Genomic DNA, 21521 nt, shown 5'->3' with positions numbered 1-21521 from the left:
ACATGGAATCTAGTATCTTTTTCATGGCAAAAGACTAATCGTAATATGTGTTAGATGCAGACTTATCTCTATTTAGGGATCAAGATAAAGTCTCACATGCATAAAAAGTATTGATTTTAGTGCTATGATATCGAATACGTAGACTTGGTCATTTTCACGGGAACAGACCACCGACAACATGTATTAAATACAGACTTATCTCTATTTAGGAATCGAGATAAAATCCTCCATGCGTGTGAAGCATGGATTTGATGTTAAGAGATTGTGTCTTCTTTTAGGGCAAAGATGAACCTGATGCTAGAGAGGAAGAATTCTATATTCTATCTCCTACTGCAAGAGAAACTCAAAGTGGGATCTTCACTCTAAGAATCGAAAAAATTTAGATAACCCTAACTGTTTAAAGGTTTGATTATCAAATCTGAAGGGGGATTTCTCCTTTACCAAGATAAAATTCTAGACTTGGCTCTAACTGTTTAAAGGTTTGATCAGAGGAGAGATTGAGATGATCCTAACTGTTTAAAGGTTTGATAGCCCGATGGGGGTGGAGGTCTTTTGTTTATCAAGAGGGAACTTCGGTTTTGGCCCTAACTGTTTAAAGGTTTTACTGAGTGAGGTTTGGAATGACTCTAACTGTTTAAAGGTTTAATCATTCAATTTGAAAACAGATCTCTTGTTCATGGAATGAATCGAGAGAGAGGGGATTTTAGCTTTGGCCCTAACTGTTTAAATGTTTGACCAAGATGGGATTGGAATGACCCTAACTATTTAAAGCTTTGATCATTTAATTTGTAGACCTCTCGTTCATGGAAGGAATCGAGATGGGATTTTGGTTGTGGTCCTAACTGTTTAAAGGTTTGACAAGATAGGAGTGAGGTGGTACAAATAACAGTGGGAGTGTCAATTTGCACAAATCATTGTGTCAATACAGTGGGAGTTTTTGATGTCAAGTTGCAAGGACCTTAACACAATGGGGTTTAAAACTTTCAATACTATGTCCAGACTCTAACAATGAAAGTGTTGAGTGTACAGACATAGCGGGAGTTTGAGTGGATTAAACCAGAAATAATTTTTAGTGGACCCACCATTAATTGATTTGATCAGTGAGGGATTAAGCACTCCACAGTCACAGTGGAAGGGTTTTAATCATCTCGAAAATGATTAAATAGCCAAAGTGGGAGGTTCTTAATCATTCTTTAATATGATTAAGAATTTATTGGTTTTGGATTATCCTTAAGAATACTATATGTAGTATTCTCTAGGAACTTCCCATCAAAGGTAGGGAACAATTAGCCTCGTGTACCAGTTGGAGGTTTGAAAAGTAGTTTATACTCATATAACTTGTTGGAGTATATGGAGAAGCAGTTTATACTCGTATACTCTTTAGAGTTGATGGAGAAGCAATTTATACTCATATACTCATCAGAGTTGATGGAGAAGCAGTTTATACTCATATACTCATCGGAGTCTACATCGTTCTCATTTGGCTTGTTTTGTCGTTATGATGTCGGAGTCAATTAAGGCTTGGATTTTGTTTTTGAGGCCAAAGCAAGCCTTAGTGGGATGAAGAACCCTTCTGTGGTACGCACAATAGTTTGGATCTATAATCCTCTTAGCTCCTTCCTAATCTTTAATAGGCGGTAGTTCGATCTTGTCATTTGCGAGGAGGTATTCAAGATGGCTGGAACTTCCTCATCCCGGAAGGAGTACTCTTTTTGGAGTCTCGAATCTGGAGTCCTTCACTCTTTCTGAGGTTGTTATTGTGACATTTGATTAACATCAACAACAACCATAGGTGTTGTTAGCTGGCTTCTCTTGGCCTTCTTTCTTCTGAGGAAGCGCCTGACCTGTTCTTCATGTAGTTTTAATTCTTTCCAGGTGGTTAAGAGGACAACCCCCATGACTTCGAGGATATCGAGGGAGAGATTATGATGGCAGGTTTGGAGTATAAACTCTTTTGTGACCGGATCTCGGCAGTTCATCGCCTTGTTTCAGAAGTGTTTGACGAAGGTGTCAACAGACTCTCCGTTCTTCTACTTCTCATCCAGAAGAGCTCCAATTGACACTTCAGTGTCATCAAAGAAATTTCTGAGGAATAAACTTTCCATATTGTCCAAGTAGTTGATGCTTCCTAGCTTGAGATGTTGATATCAATCAAAGGTGTCCCCACGAAGGGTGCCTACGAATGACCGGATCATCAGTGGTTCATTCCCGGAGATCACTCCTAGATGAGACTTGAAATAGATCAAGTGTTGAGTGAGAGAGCCTCTCCTGTCGAATGGCGTGAAGTTAATTAGGGTGAACTTTATTGGGTACGAGATGGAATCCCACTCTCTTGGATACGGGCATGGAATACTCGTTTTTACTTCTTGAGTGGACATTAAGGCATTAACCTTATTCTCTAGCTCTTTCATCATCTCGTCATAGCATGTATCTTTCTTCGGGCAAATTTGAGGACGAATGATAGGATCACCCTCAGCGTTGTCATTAGTGATGGGGCCACCCCCAGTGTTGGTATTATTATTGGGGTCATCTACAGTATCTTTGTCATTAGGAAGAGCATCAGCATTGATAGTCTCCTCTACCTCTGAGTCGCTATCTACCTGATTGGTAGTGTGGTGACAACTGGATTAACCATGCTGATTTAACAACTCCTGAAGTTGTTGAGCATGTAAATCATTGACCCGCTGCACGACCATCTTCATTTCAATTTTAAAATATTCTTTTTGTTTGGCCAAGGCTTTTTAAAGAAGTTGAGCCACTTGTTCGGTAGTGATCATGAATACTTCTTGAGCTCGCCCCATGTTAGAAATTGTATCGTTGGAGGCGATTACGGAGCAAGTATCCGAAAGTTCATCTTCTGAAGATAGTCTTTTATGCATCTTCGGGTAATCCCCATGTTTGATGGCTTCTAACTTGAGCTGAGACACTCGTTGGTCTCTTCCTAAATCGACTTTTCTTCCCAAAGAAAAGTTGAGATTAGCGTTATTCCAAGTGAACATAGACTTTCTTTTGTCAGCCATGTTGATGGTGATTTCTGGGAGTTTGTCATCTTAAATGATCAATCTTCTTTTGTGGGAGCATCTTGATTTGTGTTTTTGACGCTTTAATGGAAAGCCTTTGGAATACTGAGACCCTCTGTGGAGCAGTCTTAGGGTAGCTACACTCTGATAATACTGCATTGATAAGCCTCTCACAAGGATAGTGAGAGACCGATTCTAGGATACCTCTCTTTCGAGATTTATTCGTACCCCCAGCTCGATAGTACAACTCTTCGGCGTTGTGGCTAGAACAACCTATCAGCTATTGGTTTGGATTTCCAGATGTAATATTATCGTTTGACAGACACATTTTCTTCTAGAGTCTTGTTGGTGTTATCGGGAGTCGCACGTTTGGAACCACGCCTTCGTGAGGGTGGAACCCTAACGGGCTCTTGGTCTTCCACACGCACCCCCCAGTGGGTGTTGGCCTTCTTGTTTTGATGATGTTTAACAAACAATTTACCACTAATGTTGTTTGTCTAGTATTTGTGTTTTAGTATTTATTGTAGACAAACAACGTTGTTGGAGGATGGATGGAATAGAGCTTCAACGATCATATCCAAAGGAGATTGGCGGAATGTCGGTGAAGCCTTGCAAATTCAAAGTTAAAGATCAAGTTCAAGCTTCATCCGCATGTGTACCAAGTTGAGCTACAATGAAGATCAAGATCAAGCTTGGGTATATTTAGTATAGGTTTATATTATGTGTGTTATATACTCTAAGCTCGATATTATATTCACACACACATTTATTAGTTTCTTAGTATATATATATATAGTTATATACATATACATCTTGGTTTTTAGTTTTATCCACAAACAAAGTTTTTACAAATAAATTCCAAAAAATGTGTATACATGCTTGTTTTCTATGTGGATAAGTTGTTTTGGTTTAATTTCATAGATATGAAACAAATATATTTTCATATACATACTCATACGTTTTACTTTCTATTGTATTTGTGAAAATATTGTTTTCTTGGTTTATAGACTTAACAATAATCATATACATCTTTTATTAAGTCTACAAAATCATTTTGTAATGTTTCAAAACATGGTTAAGCTAAAATGTCAAGATTCATATGTTTACATTTTCATGTTCTGGACTATTTTGCAAAATGATGATATTTCTCATTTGGGAAGTCTTTTTAGAAAACCAGTTTTTGTAGCATGTGTATTATCATGTCTACAATCATTCCCCAAAGTTTTACATTTTTCTGAATTTATTTGATATTTTTAAACAGGGTTTTAAAATCAGCAAAACAGTTTTTGAATATGTCAGATTTCGGTCGACCGCACCGGTCGACCGAACATGAGTTCATATTCTCACTGGGCGACAGAGAGTCTGTCGGTCGACCGGTCCGGTCGACCGAAAAACTCCATCGGTCGACCACACCGGTCGACCGACGATGATCCAGAAAGTTTTCTTCGTGGTTTTGCTCTCATCGGTCGACCGACGGGATTTTCGGTCGACCGACAATATGACCGTTGTCTTTTAACGGCTCTTTCTCTGAGCTGTTTGCTGGGGTTTTTGGTCATTTTGTTTTGGGGCGACGAGTGATTTTTCTGCTTCCAACGGCTAGTTTTTTGACCGTTGCCTTGGGGCTGTTTTGTCTTTTGCTCAGGTTTTTGGCTGAAGTTTGAGAGGGTATATATACCCCATTGTTGATGTCTTTTCAAACTAATCCAAGAGAGTTTTTAATCAAGTTTAAGAAAGTTTTTAACAAGGGTTTTAGTTTGGTTTAAGTGTGTTTAAAAAGCTTTTAAGCAAATTGAGAGTTTGTTTTGGTGAATCAAATTCCACAAGAGCTTGAGGAGATTATCTATTGAAGTTTGAGCTTCCAACTATCATCCCTCCATCTCTTGTTATCAAATTGAGAAGTTTTCTAAACTCAAACTCTAGCTTTACATTTATATACTTGTTTGATTATCATTGTTCTTAAGCTAGATTTTATATTTGAGTTTAGTTTGATTTTGATTTCACTCATTGTTACACACACCCACTTTGAGCTTATTGTATTTGCATACATAGTATATTAGGGTTGTGAGAGATTGTAACATTGAGTTGTGCTTAATTGAGTTCTCATCTATTGTAGAGAACAAATTTATATTTGTTACATTGTGAGTGTTGTAAGGTTTTCGGTGAGCTAGAAAACCGAGAGTGTGTTGTGAAGTTTTCGGTGAACTAGAAAACCGAGTGTGAGGAGTGGACGTTGATCGGTGAACGTTGAAAACCGACATTGTGAGGGTGAGTGTGAACGTTGATCGGTGAGCGTTGAAAACCGACACTGTGAGGTGTAAACGTTATTCGGGTGAGCGTAGAAAACCCGGTTGTGATAGTGGATTTCTCCCCGGGAGTGGGGAGCGGAGACGTAGGACGGAAGGTCCGAACTCCGTGATCATATTGCTTGTTTGAGTGTGCTTTGGCGTTCATTCATATTTATGTTCATATCTTATATCGCCATTGTCCATAGCTCATTATTTATATGATCCACTATCTTGTTTATGTTTATATCACCCTTAGTTACATATCCTTGCATATATCATATTGTATATCTCTTTGGTAGGATATATCACATTGTGTTAGTTTTATATCCTTGCATATACATTGCCTATATCTCTTGTTAGGATATATCTTGTTGTTCACATTGCTTATCCTAGCTCACATATCTTGTTGTATTTCATATTGCTAGGATAACTTGTTAATTAATTTTAATTGGCATTTAATCGGATTAGATTAGCATAAGACCCTAATCACCCCCCCTCTAGGGTCTAACAATTGGTATCAGAGCTTGGTGCTCTTTGATTTAAGGTCTAATCGCCTTGAGTTAAAGATCCAAGTTATCTTTTTGTGCTAATCTTGTTTTGATTGCATTTGTATCTTGCTTGCATATTTTTACAAATTATGGATATGAATGATGCATCTTGTTTAGGCTATGATTCTAGTATTGCTCCTAAATTCAATGCTTTCCCTTATGCTCAATGGTGTTTTAGATTCAAAATATTTGTTCAATCTAAAAATATCGATTTATGGGAAATCATTGATTGTGCTTATATTGTGCCCACGTTGGAGAAATCCAAGTGGAGCAAACATGATAAAAAGATGTTTATTATGAACAAGCTTATGTTAGAATTTTTATTAAATGCATTTGATTCATTTATGTCTAACAAGCTTGATTCTTTTGATAGCGCTTATACATTATGGAAATTCATAGAAGCGCATCAAGGAGACTTGGAGGCGATCCGACAAGCTTTGGAGGATCCCGCTTCAAGTTCAAAAGGAGCTTCATGCACACGTGCACTAGGCGATAGCCCTAGTGAGGTTTGCGAGTTCGAATCTATTAATGATTTACCTAATGATGAACTTGCTTGTGCTAGTGAAAAATTATTACATGCCTTTAACAAATTGCAAAATGATTTCATTAATTTACAAAGCAAGCATGAAATTTTGAAATCCGATCATGAGTTGTTAGCATCTAAGTTTGAAACTATTTCTAATGAAAATGTGATCCTTAAAGAAAACAATGAAAAATTAAAATTGGATCATGTTTCTTTAACTTCAAACGTTGCTAGTTTAACTCATGAAAGAGATAATGCCATGTTAGAAGTAAAGAACATACAAAATAATACAGCTTCTTTTATAAATGACTATTTATGTTCTACTTCTAAAAATGCATATGTGCCTAAAAATGAAGATTTGAATCTTATGAAAAATAGTATTTCATCCTTAGATTCAACTTTGAAAATATGCATTAATAACCATAAGAAGCTTATGGACATGTGTGCCAAGACTAAATCAAAATCATCCACTCATTATGCACACATGTATAGCAAAACTTATAAGTGTTCTATTTGCGGCCGTCAAGGTCATTTAGCTAAGTTTTGTTATGATGCACACAAACATAAGAATTCTAATGTTCCTTGTGCATCTCATATAGCTTCTTCATCTTGTACACTTACACATTCACATGCTCATTCTCACAAAGTTCATCATAAGCATGCTAGTGTGTTCAAGTGTGATTATTGTGGTCGTTTTGGTCATTTGGCCAAATATTGCTTTGATTTGAAAAGAAAATCTCATTTGACAAATGCTTCCAATAGACCACATGTTTTTAAATGTGATGTTTGTGGTAGGTTTGGACATCTTGCTAAATTTTGTTTTGATATACAAAAAGCTTCTAAATTGCAATATGTTCCAAATAGACCATTGTTTAAGAATGTTTCTCATTTGCAAAATAATTTTAAAAGAAAATCTTTATTTGCAAATGATTCCCGTGCACGAGCTAATGGTCCACAAAAACAAATGGATCTCTTTCATTGCACAAATTGCAATCGGAAGGGTCATTTGAATGAATATTGTTTTGACCATGTTAGTGCACCATATGTGCCTAAGAGGGTTCATAACCCTAAGGCTTTGAGCTTTAATGATAGGGGTCATGTCCCTAAATCTTTTGGTACCAAGAGTTCTTGGGTACCAAAACAAATTTAAATTTTAAACCAAGAATTTTAGTATTCTTATTTTTCCTTTTTCTTGGTTATTTGAAAATTATGCTTTGAAACTTTTTATGAAAACAAATTTTCTTTGGTCAAACTTTCATGCATATATCCTTTTTTTGTAAATTGTTTGTCATCATCAAAAAGGGGGAGATTGTTGGCCTTCTTGTTTTGATGATGTTTAACAAACAATTTATTACTAATGTTGTTTGTCTAGTGTTTGTGCATTCCTATGTTTTGTAGACAAACAACGTTGTTGGAGGATGGATGGAATAGAGCTTCAACGATCATATCCAAAGGAGGTTGGCGGAATGTCGGTGAAGCCTTGCAAATTCAAAGTTAAAGATCAAGTTCAAGCTTCATCCGCATGTGTACCAAGTTGAGCTTCAATGAAGATCAAGATCAAGCTTGGGTATATTTAGTATAGGTTTATATTATGTGTGTTATATACTCTAAGCTCAATATTATATTCACACACACATTTATTAGTTTCTTAGTATATATATATATAGTTATATACATATACATCTTGGTTTTTAGTTTTATCCACAAACAAAGTTTTTACAAATAAATTCCAAAAAATGTGTATACATGCTTGTTTTCTATGTGGATAAGTTGTTTTGGTTTAATTTCATAGATATGAAACAAATATATTTTCATATACATACTCATACGTTTTACTTTCTATTGTATTTGTGAAAATATTGTTTTCTTGGTTTATAGACTTAACAATAATCATATACATCTTTTATTAAGTCTACAAAATCATTTTGTAATGTTTCAAAACATGGTTAAGCTAAAATGTCAAGATTCATATGTTTACATTTTCATGTTTTGGACTATTTTGCAAAATGATGATATTTCTCATTTGGGAAGCCTTTTTAGAAAACCAGTTTTTGTAGCATGTGTATTATCATGTCTACAATCATTCCCCAAAGTTTTACATTTTTCTGAATTTATTTGATATTTTTAAACAGAGTTTTAAAATCAGGTTTTGCAGAGTATCTTCCAACGGCTAGTTTTTTGACACCGTTGCCTTGGGGCTGTTTTGTCTTTTGCTCAGGTTTTTGGCTGAAGTTTGAGAGGGTATATATACCCCATTGTTGATGTCTTTTCAAACTAATCCAAGAGAGTTTTTAATCAAGTTTAAGAAAGTTTTTAACAAGGGTTTTAGTTTGGTTTAAGTGTCCCCATTGCCTTCAGCTCTCCACCTAACTATGAGAGAGTTTTAAAACAAGTTTAAGAAAGTTTTAATCAAGGGTTTAAGTTTGTTTAAAGTGTGTTTATAAGCTTTTAAGCATTTGAGTGTTTCGATTTTGTGAATCAAATTCCACAAGAGCTTGAGGAGATTATCTATTGAAGTTTGAGCTTCCAACTATCATCCCTCCATCTCTTGTTATCAAATTGAGAAGTTTTCTAAACTCAAACTCTAGCTTTACATTTATATACTTGTTTGATTATCATTGTTCTTAAGCTAGATTTTATATTTGAGTTTAGTTTGATTTTGATTTCACTCATTGTTACACACACCCACTTTGAGCTTATTGTATTTGCATACATAGTATATTAGGGTTATGAGAGTTGTAACATTGAGTGTGAGCTTTTATTGTGTTCTCATCTGTATTAGAGAACAAATCATTTGTTGTTACATTGTGAGTGTTGTAGAGTTTTCGGTTAGCTAGAAAACCGTACTGTGAGGGTGGAGTGTAGCCACATTGTGAGAGTGTGAGTGGAGATCTCCTCGAGGTGAGGAGCGGAGACGTAGGTCGAGGGGACTGAACTCCGTGAGAGAAATTGTGAGGTGTAAACGTTGTTCGGGTGAGCGTAGAAAACCCGGTTGTGATAGTGGATTCTCCCCGGGAGTGGGGAGCGGAGATGTAGGACAGAAGGTCCGAACTCCGTGATCATCTTTGTGTGTTTGTGATTGTCTTGGCGTCTCACTTGTGCTTATTATTCATATCATTCTTGTCGCCATTATCTATTGTTCACATTGTCCACTATCTTGTTTATCTTGTTTATGTTTATATCACCCTTAGTTTATATATCCTTACATATATATATTTCATCATATACGATATATCACTTTGTATATATTGCTTATTCTTGCTTATAACTCTTGTATATCTATCTTGCAAGAATACAACTTGTTAATTAATTTTGATTGGCATTTAATCGGATTAGATTAGCATAAGACCCTAATCACCCCCCCTCTAGGGTCTAACAGTGGGTAGTACGGGAATCAGTTTGTTGGGAGGATGTATACGACCCCCAGTCTGAAGAGTTGCTCGGGATCTGTTCACTAGACCTAAGCATTCTTTGACAGGAGTTTTGCCTCGATCTTCATGTAGAGGACCCAAGCGATCTTTCAACGAAATTCTGAATTTGGATAGATCCATGCTGCCGTAGGGCTTCACCGAAGGTACGAGAGAAAGAGGAGCAGGATCTGAAGCTGACAGAAGCTAGGAAGCAGCCTTAGGGCTGGAATTAGATGAGAGACACGACTAGTGTCTCTCCCAAAGTGGAGGCGTCTTGGTTGTTTTTAGTGCCGTTTTTTGCATTGTTTTGGCCTTTGGCGCCAAAACCTGCTTAGATCTTGGTGGCTCTTTGACCATCTCTTCTTTTTGTAACTCTTGTGCCTTTTGCACAAGGATCCGGGCATGTGCAAGAAGTGCGTGGCACATCTGGATGCGCTCCTCGAGAGTAGAACGAGTTTGTTTGACACGAACCCATTTATTAGTCGGCGGTTGGGAGGAGGAACCCATTGCTTGTTGCGGTGAAGGCTTAGTCATTTGGCACCTTCTAAATTCTAAATCTGCTTGATAGCGGAGTCCGTCCACCTACTCCATTGCTTTGGCGAATTGACGGGCAAGACGTTGGTGCCGTCTCTGAGGAGCCCTCTTCGTCAGAACTGGCGCGTTTTTAACAGGCAACTCCTTGACTTGTGAGGAGTTGCCACGAGCCTCAGATCCGACTTCTTTGAATGCTGGGGAGGAGTCTTCAACAACACTAGGGCGAAGTTTGTCACCCTGAGTCTTTAGATCTGAAGGCCAATGAACTTTCTTCACGAAAGTGGTCTTCCTGCGCTTGCAAGGAGAGGAAGATCTGAAGGAGGAGGAGAAGATGTACTCCTTGAACTTCTACTGGTTGAACTCGTATTCGATCTCTTCATCTATATGGATCTTGATCATCGGCTGCGGCACGACAGTCTCGACAGCGAGGTTATTGGCTCCCACTTTGGTCGCCAACATGTTCGTGTCGAAAGTTGATTTGTTCATTACGGGACTCATTACAACTTCAGTCGTTACAATAAGTTCAAAAAAAGAAAGTCTTTTTTATAAGTCTTTTTTTACACAATGAAAATAAAAAAAGATTACAATTTTCCTGAGAACACACGCAGAGAGATCGTTTATCGGTCTTCTGCTTGTGCAGGATCTTTACCGGTGCCGGGGTTTATCCGTGGACTACCAACTGATTAGATCCGAATAAAGATTTTGTTACCTCACAAAGGAGAAAAGAAATTGAAGTGATTATCTCGGCAACAGCGAGAAAATCACTCTTCTCTAGAGTCACAGCTAGGTGTGATCTCAAGGAAAATGGATGAACGGAATGCAGATCTCTCAAAATCTTCTCCTCTTTGTGCTGAAGAACTCGCCAAGATCTCTTCCTCCTCTCCGAAATTCATCATCCTCACTCTCCAATCCAACAGGACTTTGCTAAGGCACGAGAATTTCAGATCTGTGCAAATGAAGGCCCTAAGGCCATATTTATAGGATTCAGAAGCTCGGTTTTTAAATAAGAATGACCAATTTGATCTCATCCTCAGTTGTAACCTAACTCAATTTGATCTCATCCTCAGTTTTTAAATAAGAATGACCACTTAACCAATTTGATCTCACATTGGTAAATTTTCATTTCTTGTATTTCAACCCAATATCCATCCTGTTTCACGTGGAAGAATCCTATAATCAATGGGGCCTTTTGCGGCAAAGCTGATAAAAAATCAAAGATCTGGTCACCGCCATTCCTACGGGCTCTGACTTTTGAACAGCAAACAGCTAAACGAGGCTTTAATGTATAACATTCCCCCTTATGTAAGATTTGAGGGGCCAGCAAAATATCACAATGTGAGCGCATAATTTCGAAATATGTAAGATTTGAGGGGCTACTATCGCAAAAACCCAGAATCCTTATATAGACGGCAACTATTTCAACCGCCTCTCTTCCTCATCTCTCTAAGCTTCGGTCAATGGCGACGATGGAGGAACTAGTGATCCGATACAGAGAATCGGCGAACTCTTTCCTCTCGCGATACGAACCGATCGCTCTCGTTCTCGCTCCTCCGCTCGCTCTGATCGCCGCTCGAGTTCTCCACTGTCTGATGTGTTTGATTCAGGACAAGGGGATCAAGGGCGTGGTTCTAGGGTTTGTGATGGGATTCGTTAGGTAGGTTATCGGCATCCGCTCTGTTTGTGGAATTTTAGGGTTTTCTCGGGGTTTCGGATCGAGATTGCTTGATTTTGGTGCAGGTTGGTGCCGGGAGTGAGCAGCTACATCGAATCCGAGAAGAGAAAGGTGAGCGAGCTAAAACATCATCGAATTATCTTGTTATTTTACTTATACACCCCTAACTCAACCATATTTTCAAATATACCCCCAAATTTGAGATATTTGCTGTTGAAACCCTTCATTTCTGCCATATTGAGTAGAATACTATGGTTTTTGTTAGTTGTTGACCCGAATATTCCACAACCTACCGTTGAAAACTAGACACGATATGTTTGAGGGTTTCAATGTGCTAGAATTGGGGGTTAAATTAGCAAATTTGTAGATTTGGGTTAAATTTGAGGCTGCGGATGATTTGGGGGGCATATGGGTAAAGCCCCTCATGATGTTCTACTTGACCATTTTTGGATTTTGATTGATTAGCTAGTCTTGGGGGTGTATAGGTTAAAAACCCAATTATGTTTTACTTGACCATTTTTAGATTTTGATTGACTAGCTAGTGTTAATAGATCAGGGTTATCCCTTTGAAATTAATTTCATTTATTTCTTCAGGTTGTGGAGAAATTACAGTCCGGAAATAAATCTAAAAGAGATGACTGGATGACTGAGTTGCCAAGTGTAGGACTTGGAAGAGGAGTTATAGAAAAGTTGGAAGATTCGAAAAGGAAGGATGTAGCTTGGCAAGGAAAATGCTCTGGAACAGTGTATGTTCGAATATACCAATGCTTATCAGCTTAAATTGTCTCTTTGCTTATTGTAACTTTCTTTGTTATGTCATTTGCAGATATATTGGGGGAAGGGAGTCTGAAGGCCACTTTTCCTTGATAAATGAGGCTTATTCAATGTTAGTAACGAAAAATATGGTACACTTGCTATGTCAATTTCGTGCTGGGAGCACTTAGTGCACTTCGTAGTTGACTCTTTTGGAATAATGCCTTGTTGTTAGTTTTGTTTATTGGAGCTTGATTGTCATCTCTTTTTACATTCAACAATCAGAATTTTAGCTATGGGAAAATTGTGTTATAGAACATATTTTATGGGAGAAAACATATGTATAGATTGATGTTTCTTACTTGAAACTTTATGCAATTTCCATCATGTGAAGCTATTAGCTTGTAGTTGACTAATAGGTTGCCTGAAAATTCATTTCCGTTTCATCTCCTTCTCTTGGGCTGTTTGTTTCCGTACATTTGGTTGGTTTTGAATTTAAAATGGGACCCACAAGATTTAAATCCTAGATTTTTAAGTTTTTAACAAATAAAATGTTTATTTGTTATTTTCTATACCAAGAATTTGGGGTTGGTTCCCTAAAATTATGATGATTTCATTCGAATTTGTGTTTTAGTCACATATCCTCAACAAAATTCATGTGCAACCAAACAAAATTTGATTGGATTTTATCTCATGCAATTCTCTTTAATACCCATTGGAAACAAGTAAGATTTTGAGTATGGATTTTTGAAAATCCTTTACATATCAAAATGCAATCCATGAACCGAATAGCCCCTTAGGGCAGTTATTCGTTCGTGTTTGTTAATTTGGACTGAGACTTTTTGTCGGATTTCAATTTAAGGTGTCATTCATTTAGGACTAGGATTTGGATTTAAATTTAAGGCGTTATTTGTTTAGGACTAGGATTCAGATTTAAATTTAAGGTGTAATTCATACAGTATTAGGATTTAGACTTAAATTTTAAGGTGTTATTCGTTAAGGACTAGGATTTGGATTGAAATTTAAGGTGTTATTGGTTATTTTGGATTGTGATTGGGATTGGAGTTCAAGAATCCATATTCCGATGCAACTACATATTTTGTTAATTAATTGAGACCTCAAAAAGTCCAAGGAAAATTTTGTGGGTTTCCTGTTCTCATCTTGGATTTTAATAGAACGTCTATTCTATTATAATAATTTAATATAATTCTTTTATGTAATTTTAATTTAAATACAATAGATGTCATTATATGATATATATTATAAAAATATATATTAGATAAATATTTACTATATTTGAAAATTATTGAAAGTAATTAAAAACAATGGATTTGAAGGTATTAAATATCTAATAAAAATTATAAAAATATAATAAATAGTTATGTATTATGTTGGAAATTATAAGAAGTAATTTCAAATAATAACTTTCTTTTATAATATTTGTTATGATAAGCGAATATCATTTCTCTTTCTTATAACAATTAAATTAATAAATTACTACATCTAATTTATGATTAAGAACTCAATAGTTTAATCAGATTTTGAACATATCACCTCTAGTTAAAAACTTTTAACTCCTATTTTTTTCCTTCGCATATGCATTTGTCTGTGTCAAAATTAATAGTTTCTATATAATTTCTTTTGTCATGCTATTCCTTAATCAAAATGATGGTGCCTCTTGAAATGAATTTTAATTCTAGTTGATAATAATTATTATTTAACATATTAATTTAATATTAAAATTCCTAATTAAAATAGTCCATAAACATAAATTTTAGTCTAAGAAATCAACCTCTAATCCAATAATCCAAACCAAAATTTCAAGAACTCTACTCAAAAATTTAAAAATCCAATCCATTAATCTAGGGCTCTAAACCAAACAAGTCTATTTCTAATCCCAATCCAAGAATGTCGGGTTCATGGACAATTATCCTAGTCGTGCTCAAGAGTCCGGAACGAATAACACCTTACTGATGTCTGATGTACACACCAAATAAATAGTGATTGTATATAGAGAAGGATCACTTTCACTGGTTATGGTTCTTTGCATTACTTATATTCTAACAGCATTCATTTTGTTGTTCACTGTTTGGCATCTCTATTTTATTTATTTTTTGCTTTGTTTTGTGAGCACTGTCTGTCATCTATACTTGTTTCATCTGAGAGCTCATTTCAGGTTCTCACATACAAACCCATTGCACCAAGATGTATTTCAGAGTGTGGCACGATTTGAGGCAGAAGTAGTTGCAATGACTGCCGCCCTGCTTGGCAGTAAAGAAAAGACATCTGGAGGGCAAATTTGTGGAAATATGACATCTGGCGGAACTGAAAGTATATTATTAGCAGTCAAAACATCACGTGATTATATGAGAGCAAAAAAAGGGATAACAAAACCAGAAATGTGTGTATGTTTGTTGTCATGTCTCCAATTCGTTGGTTATAGTTTGTGTTTCTGTTTCCACTAAGGGCTTCTTCATTTATAGGATAATTGCTGAATCTGCACATTCTGCTTATGACAAGGCTGCACAATATTTCAACATTAAGATCCGCCGTGTTCCTGTAACCAAAGAATTTATTGCTGATGTGAAAGGAATCAGGCGATGCATAAACAACAACACAATTTTGGTACTCCATCTTCTTTCTCATTTCTGTATTGAGTGAGCTTGCTTGACATAACCTAGTAAATTTTACTTTTGGGTAGACAACTATTACCATTGTTGTTGTTGTTGTTCTTTTGATATCAGTTTACTTTTATAGTCAGTGTTCTGTTGCATCCTTCAAGGTAGGCTTCTTGTATTAGGAAGGTAATCTTGTAAACTAATGTATGATACATGTTTTTGAGCAATAATATTCAATGATTTGTTTTGTCGACTCGCTGGGCACACGGAGGGAAGAAACACCTTACCTTATTTAATTGCAGTTGCTCATGTGGCTATGGAGGAAATTCCGTACTTCTTATGAAATGTTCAAGAAGCATTTGAAATTTGTTATATTTTGAAAGGCCCTGTAAGGTAGGAATGGCATAAATGACCTTGTGTTGTAGGGCTCAGTAACATGTAGAAGAAACAGTAAATGTCTTTCCCACTGTCGTGTGATTATCATTACTGTTGGGACTCCATTCTAACAAAGCATACTTTTAATATTTCAGTTTTTAAATTCATTTCTTTTTTTTTCCCGAAAGATGGGAAGGTTGGAATTAAACCTTGTTAAATGTAGGATTCCTGTAAATGTCTAATTTGCTAGACATATGAAATCACGTTTGCATGGAAGAACTCTCTTTTTGAAAACAGGGTTGTGTTTGAAGCGAATGTGCCCTGGCTTGATTGTGTGACCAACTCACCAAATCCTGGACCTATGAGTTTAATTCAGGTCAATTTACTTACATTGTTCAATAGCCAATCTCCAAAACAACTGGGACAATGTCAGGAAGACCTAGTTTGATCAGCAACTGCCTGAAACTTGTGACTAAATAGTTATGACATTCTAAACGCTATTTTCATTACAGAACCCGTTGGATCACTGTTAAAAGATGGAAAATATTGTAATTTTTTGCTGAAAGGATACTACAATTTTGCATGAGTTGGACATGAAAACTTTGCTGCGGTTTTATCTACCTTTTTGTGTTTTACAGATTATCGGATCTGCACCAGGTTACCCACATGGCGTCATTGATCCTATTCAAGTATGTAAAATTTGTGTTGTTAGTCTAATTTACTTGTTCTAGTTTAACCTTTCTCACTTGTGACCTTTACTGATTCGGTTAAAACAGGAGCTTGGGGTATTGGCGTCCAGATATGGAGTTTGCTTGCATGTCGACCTATGCCTTGGTGGCTTTGTGTTGCCATTTGCTAGGAAGCTTGGGTATGCCTCTGTTTCGTTTGACTACAGTTTTGTAGCGATGTTTACTTTTTCCCTTTTTGTTATTACTACAGTAGTATAGTTGCATTTATCAACTTGCTCACACAGCTGATTTACTTAGCTTTGGTGATCCAATTTTCAAGGTAAATCCTGGGGAAATCTTTTAGAATCTAAAGGATTTAGATTCAGAACCAAAAATGGATTCACGGAATGTAACTTTAGTAGAAATGTGATAAGGTGGATGTAGTTCAAGTTGATTGTTAAGAGATACTGTAGATTATGTTATATTACCCCTACTGAACCCATTATTACCACCACCACAATACACCTGTGTACATCCACATTAAAAAAAAAAGATTCCTTCATACATTCTTAATTGCTACTTTCCCTTTGTTTCTGAAGCTAGAGGAAACAGGAAATATTACTTTTTTCTTCTCACCTTTTCTTATTCTCTTCTCATCTACTGTTTTTAGAAGGCAGCATTACCCTAAGTTCCAACTCTATAACACAATGTATTATTCTAGATCTGACGATATTCTCAAGCCACGCTGGGATTAGATAAGTTAAAACTTGACTTCTTGTTGAGCTATATATTACTTAGGTTCCAGGACTCCTGGCTTGGGATGGACTCCGGCCTGACAACCACTTCAATTGCAGCTTTCGTGAGCACAAATTCTCTTACTGGGGGATGGCGGCTGCAGGTAGTGACACGTGATAGAAACACAACAAAAATGTACATGGGAACAAGTGTCTTAAAAAGTTTAAAACTTATTGACGATAAATAACTAATAGGAAGTTATGATCCGTATCAAGTCATAAGGCATTGCTGAGAGCCAGTTGTTTTATCTCTCAAAGCACTAGCAATTCCATTGAAATGTTTGAGGTAAAATTAAGCAGGAAACAATAAAGTAGGTTGAGGTAATATCTGATTTCTAATCATCTTTATGATCCATAAAGTACCATTAGTCACAGGATCTAGAATTTCTGGTATATATTGGTGGCCTTACCTTTGTTAAGAGACATGGCAATTTTGCTGTCAAATGGACCACATCTTATACCATGTAATAATGTGAGATCCTGATGTCTTTAAAATGACTGAGTTCTTATACCAACAATGAAAATTGCTGATTTTCTTCGCTCATAAATCACTAGGAGAAACAACTACTTGTCAAACTGCAGGGTAAGTTCAAACTAGGTTTGGTTATGGTTATCACCTTCTATTAGTTTTATGGTTATCACCTTCTATTAGATTTAGTTGTGGTCTGATTAGTGATTGTTAGTTATGGTTATCACCTTCTATTAGTTTTAGTTATGTGGTCTGATTAATGCTTGTTGAGCATTTGCCCACTTCATTTTCAGCTGAAACAGTGCAACATATTCTCTTAGCACCTTAGTTTTATTTGGTTGCTAAAACTGTTGCTTATGAGACTCTTTAATATGGGAACTGATCTTTTTTGTAGTCATGTGGTTTTAACTTGGCTTGCTTTGACTTGTATTGCAACCTAAAGAAAGATATATTTTATGCAGGTATACAATTCCACCTTTTGATTTTTCTGTTAAAGGAGTCACGTCAATCTCGACAGATGTGCACAAGTATGGTTTAGCTCCCAAAGGCACAAGTATTGTTCTTTACAGAAACCATGAAATTAGAAAGGTAATGATCATATAATCCACTCCATAAAATTTATGTAGAGACTGCTTGAGTTAGTTTGTGGTGTTAATACTCTTAAAATTTTGGGAATGTACTGGCATATGAAAAAACTTCTTGAATTGAAACTAAATGGATAGGTATTTAGACAAAGTAGACTCACGTATCATTCCTTAACAGTTTTCTCTAAAATATGAGATATGCTAGTCTTCTTTTATTAGATATTTTTAGATAGGATTGGATTGACTATTCTTATCAGTTTCAGCATCAAGGTGCTCAGATGTGATTTAAGTTATTTTTTATTTGTATTTCTATATAAAGTTGTTGTTTAATTTGATTTGGTAGTAGTTTTATCTAATACCTGGAATTGCTTTCAAAAGAAAGTGATATAATCAGATACTTGTAGTATTGTTGATTGTATGAAATTTGCAGAATTAAAAGTTTAGTTGCGATTGAGATTTAGTTTTCTTGTTTCCTTGAAATTCTTCCCATCTTACCACTAATCAAATTTCTCCCTTTTCTCGATATTTCTTCCTTATATATTTCCCATACCCTATTCGATATTTATCTTTCCTTCCATTTGGTATATCTTTTAAAGCATTTGAAAAATTCTTTCTTATCAACACTGAACTTATTAACAGTTATGGTTTACTTTAAAATATTTTAAAAGTAATGATATTTATTCTGGTTATTAATTACACTTTATCTTATTAATGTTTGTGCTAAATTACACTTTTATGTGTCCAATTACTCACTAGAAATATCCTCCAAGAGTTCATTTGCTTATATTCCTGTTTCCAAGTGGACTGTTCTTTACTTGGCTAATTTTGAAATGGCTAGACCTGTGTGCAAGTGATTAACAGTTCTTAAAAATGTATGCTCTTGGATTTAAATCATTCATTCGAAACTACTCCCTAAATGAAGATTTTGATTTCCATGAGATCAAAAGCAGGATAATATGTTACTCACGTTGAACTACAACCAAATTTATTCATGCAATGTGCTTCTACTCTTGTGCAGATACTTCCTGTAGTTTGATTACTGATATCCTTTTTTCCTTTTCTTTTTCGCTGGATGATGTGTATCTTGGTTTTTGTCTCAATCTTCTACAGCACCAATTTGTTGCCGGTAGGTCATTCCTTCTACTTTGTCTAATTATTGGGCCTGTGAATATGGCTTTTCTTTTGATGTCCTGTGTAATACTTATTTATTTTAGTTATTTCGTTTTCATGTGACCATCAGGTTCGCTCTAGTTTGTTTCTCTTCACATGACTCAAAAAACTCATCATAGCACAGGAAAACGTATAATCTTGAAATCATCACAAATCACACTTGCAGTATGGAATTGCTCTTTTAACAATTTTTGTGATTGCTTATGGTTTTGCAAATTGTCAAAGGTCCCTTCAACTACACCAAAACTCTTAAGTCAACTCTTAAGTCATGATGAGAATTATAAATTTTTTACTCTACAACATGCCCCTGCAAGTTTGGGTCCTTTGCTCACACCTTGGACTCATACGATGGTATCTTTTCTTTTTTCTCTCCTATCTGGTTTAAACGCGGAGCTTCTGGAATTTGACCTGTGTTGCTCTGATACCATGTTAAAAGGTCTCTTCCATGGTACCATAAATCTCACATTGTAATGAGGCTTGAAGGTTAAAATTTCAAATGTTGTGCTCAAATATTTTGAGGGAAATATGCATTTTCAGAGTCTTTATTGGGACGCAGGGAATACTTGCATTAGTTTTAAGTAATTCGGAAATTTTTCAGGATAAAATAAATGCACAGAGTAAATGGTTGTATACATCTTAATATAAAGTGTAAATCCTTAGCAACCTTTTCTGACACTATCGCATTGCTTATCTCCCTGGTACAGTTACTGAATGGTCCGGTGGGCTTTATGTCTCTCCCACTATTGCTGGAAGCAGACCTGGAGGATTGATTGCTGGGGCTTGGGCTGCTATGGTGTCATTAGGGCTGACTGGTCTCTAGAATTTGTTCATCTCTGATACAGTTTGAGTAATTTCTATTAGTTTGTTAATTGACATCAAGGAAATCATTTTTTTTTCAGGCTACTTGGAAAATACACGAGAGATCATGGAATCATCCAAGAAGATACAGAAAGGGTACCGAAATCTCTATTACATACCAGTTATAATATATGGTCATTTTTTCCCTTAAAACATTAAATTGTAACCAGGATTGAAGAGATTCCTGAGCTGTTCATCATTGGGAAACCGGATATGACGGTTATCGCCTTTGGCTCAAACACAGTCAACATTTTCGAGGTCAATGATATAATGTCATCAAAAGGGTGGCATTTGAATGCATTGCAAAGACCTAATAGGTTAGACTTTTGATAATCCACATATTTTCATTAGCTAAAAACAATAAACAAACACCTCCAATTCTGATCATTTCGTAAGCATTTTCTTACAGCATTCACATCTGTGTGACCCTTCAACATGTTCCAGTATATGAAGAATTCCTGAGAGACTTAAAGGACTCTGTAAAAACCGTAAGTCTTTAAAAGATCGCTCTTTTGAGCGTTATTGCTAGAAGAAAGCACTATATTAACTTGTGTAAGTTGCAGATATCCCCCTCATCTATATGTTCAAATTGCACTTAATCCCCCCCTCAGCTATTTTACTAGCATTTGACGCCCCTGGCTTCACACTTTGAGAAGGAAAAAATTGCAGATAACCATTGCCCTTTATGAATTCAAGGGTGCTAACTGCTACTAAACTAGTTTGAGGGTGATAAGTGCAATTGAAGATATAGACGAGGGGGGTGATCTGCAATTTCCTATAAATTTTTTGTAGTACGCTCATGTTCGTTTGTAGCGCATCACATAAAAAAATAATCTCTATAAACTTTTGTATCCTAAACTTGTGGATTGTTATATTTTAGGTGAGAGAAAACCCTGGTCCAATAACTGGAGGGCTTGCTCCAGTTTATGGCGCAGCGGGAAAGATGCCTGATAGGGGAATGGTGCATGAACTGCTGGTAGAGTTCATGGACAGTTCTTGTTAGTCTTAAAGCGCCTTTGGACCCATTTGAAGAATACAAATACATTTGTTGTCTCGCTTGTTGTAACTGCATCAAAGCGAATAGATTCAAAGGGTTATTTATACTAATTGTGCACTTGTATACTCTTTATACCGTGTCACATAAAGCTCTTTCATAAAGTTACTGTACAATTGCATCATAAGGATGCGGAAAAGCTGTATGAATATATCCAACCTCCCCTAATGAAAATTTCTCAAGGCA

General features: G+C 36.1%; 1 protein-coding gene across 1 annotated transcript; it reads left to right on the top strand.

Annotated features, from left to right (window-relative positions):
- On the top strand, positions 11627 to 21521 carry LOC109824028 (sphingosine-1-phosphate lyase). Its single transcript, XM_020390540.1, has 15 exons — positions 11627 to 11974; positions 12058 to 12103; positions 12587 to 12738; positions 12819 to 12878; positions 14922 to 15146; positions 15229 to 15370; positions 16377 to 16427; positions 16515 to 16606; positions 18131 to 18257; positions 19364 to 19379; positions 20128 to 20235; positions 20323 to 20377; positions 20452 to 20598; positions 20691 to 20769; positions 21162 to 21521. The coding sequence occupies exons 1-15, from the start codon at positions 11778 to 11780 to the stop codon at positions 21282 to 21284; spliced, it is 1620 nt and encodes a 539-aa protein (XP_020246129.1). The 5' UTR covers positions 11627 to 11777; the 3' UTR covers positions 21285 to 21521.

The sequence above is a fragment of the Asparagus officinalis genome, chromosome 9 (assembly GCF_001876935.1).
Source record: "Asparagus officinalis chromosome 9, Aspof.V1, whole genome shotgun sequence".
NCBI lineage: Eukaryota > Viridiplantae > Streptophyta > Magnoliopsida > Asparagales > Asparagaceae > Asparagus > Asparagus officinalis.
This window is presented reverse-complemented; position numbering and strand designations above follow the sequence as displayed.

Excerpts from the sequence above, each read along its gene's own strand:
- LOC109824028 (XM_020390540.1), top strand. The coding sequence starts at position 11,778 with ATGGCGACGATGGAGGAACTAGTGATCCGATACAGAGAATCGGCGAAC. Across the intron at positions 16,428-16,514 it reads GCGTCATTGATCCTATTCAA|GAGCTTGGGGTATTGGCGTC; the intron begins GTATGTAAAATT and ends CGGTTAAAACAG. Across the intron at positions 16,607-18,130 it reads CCATTTGCTAGGAAGCTTGG|GTATACAATTCCACCTTTTG; the intron begins GTATGCCTCTGT and ends TATTTTATGCAG.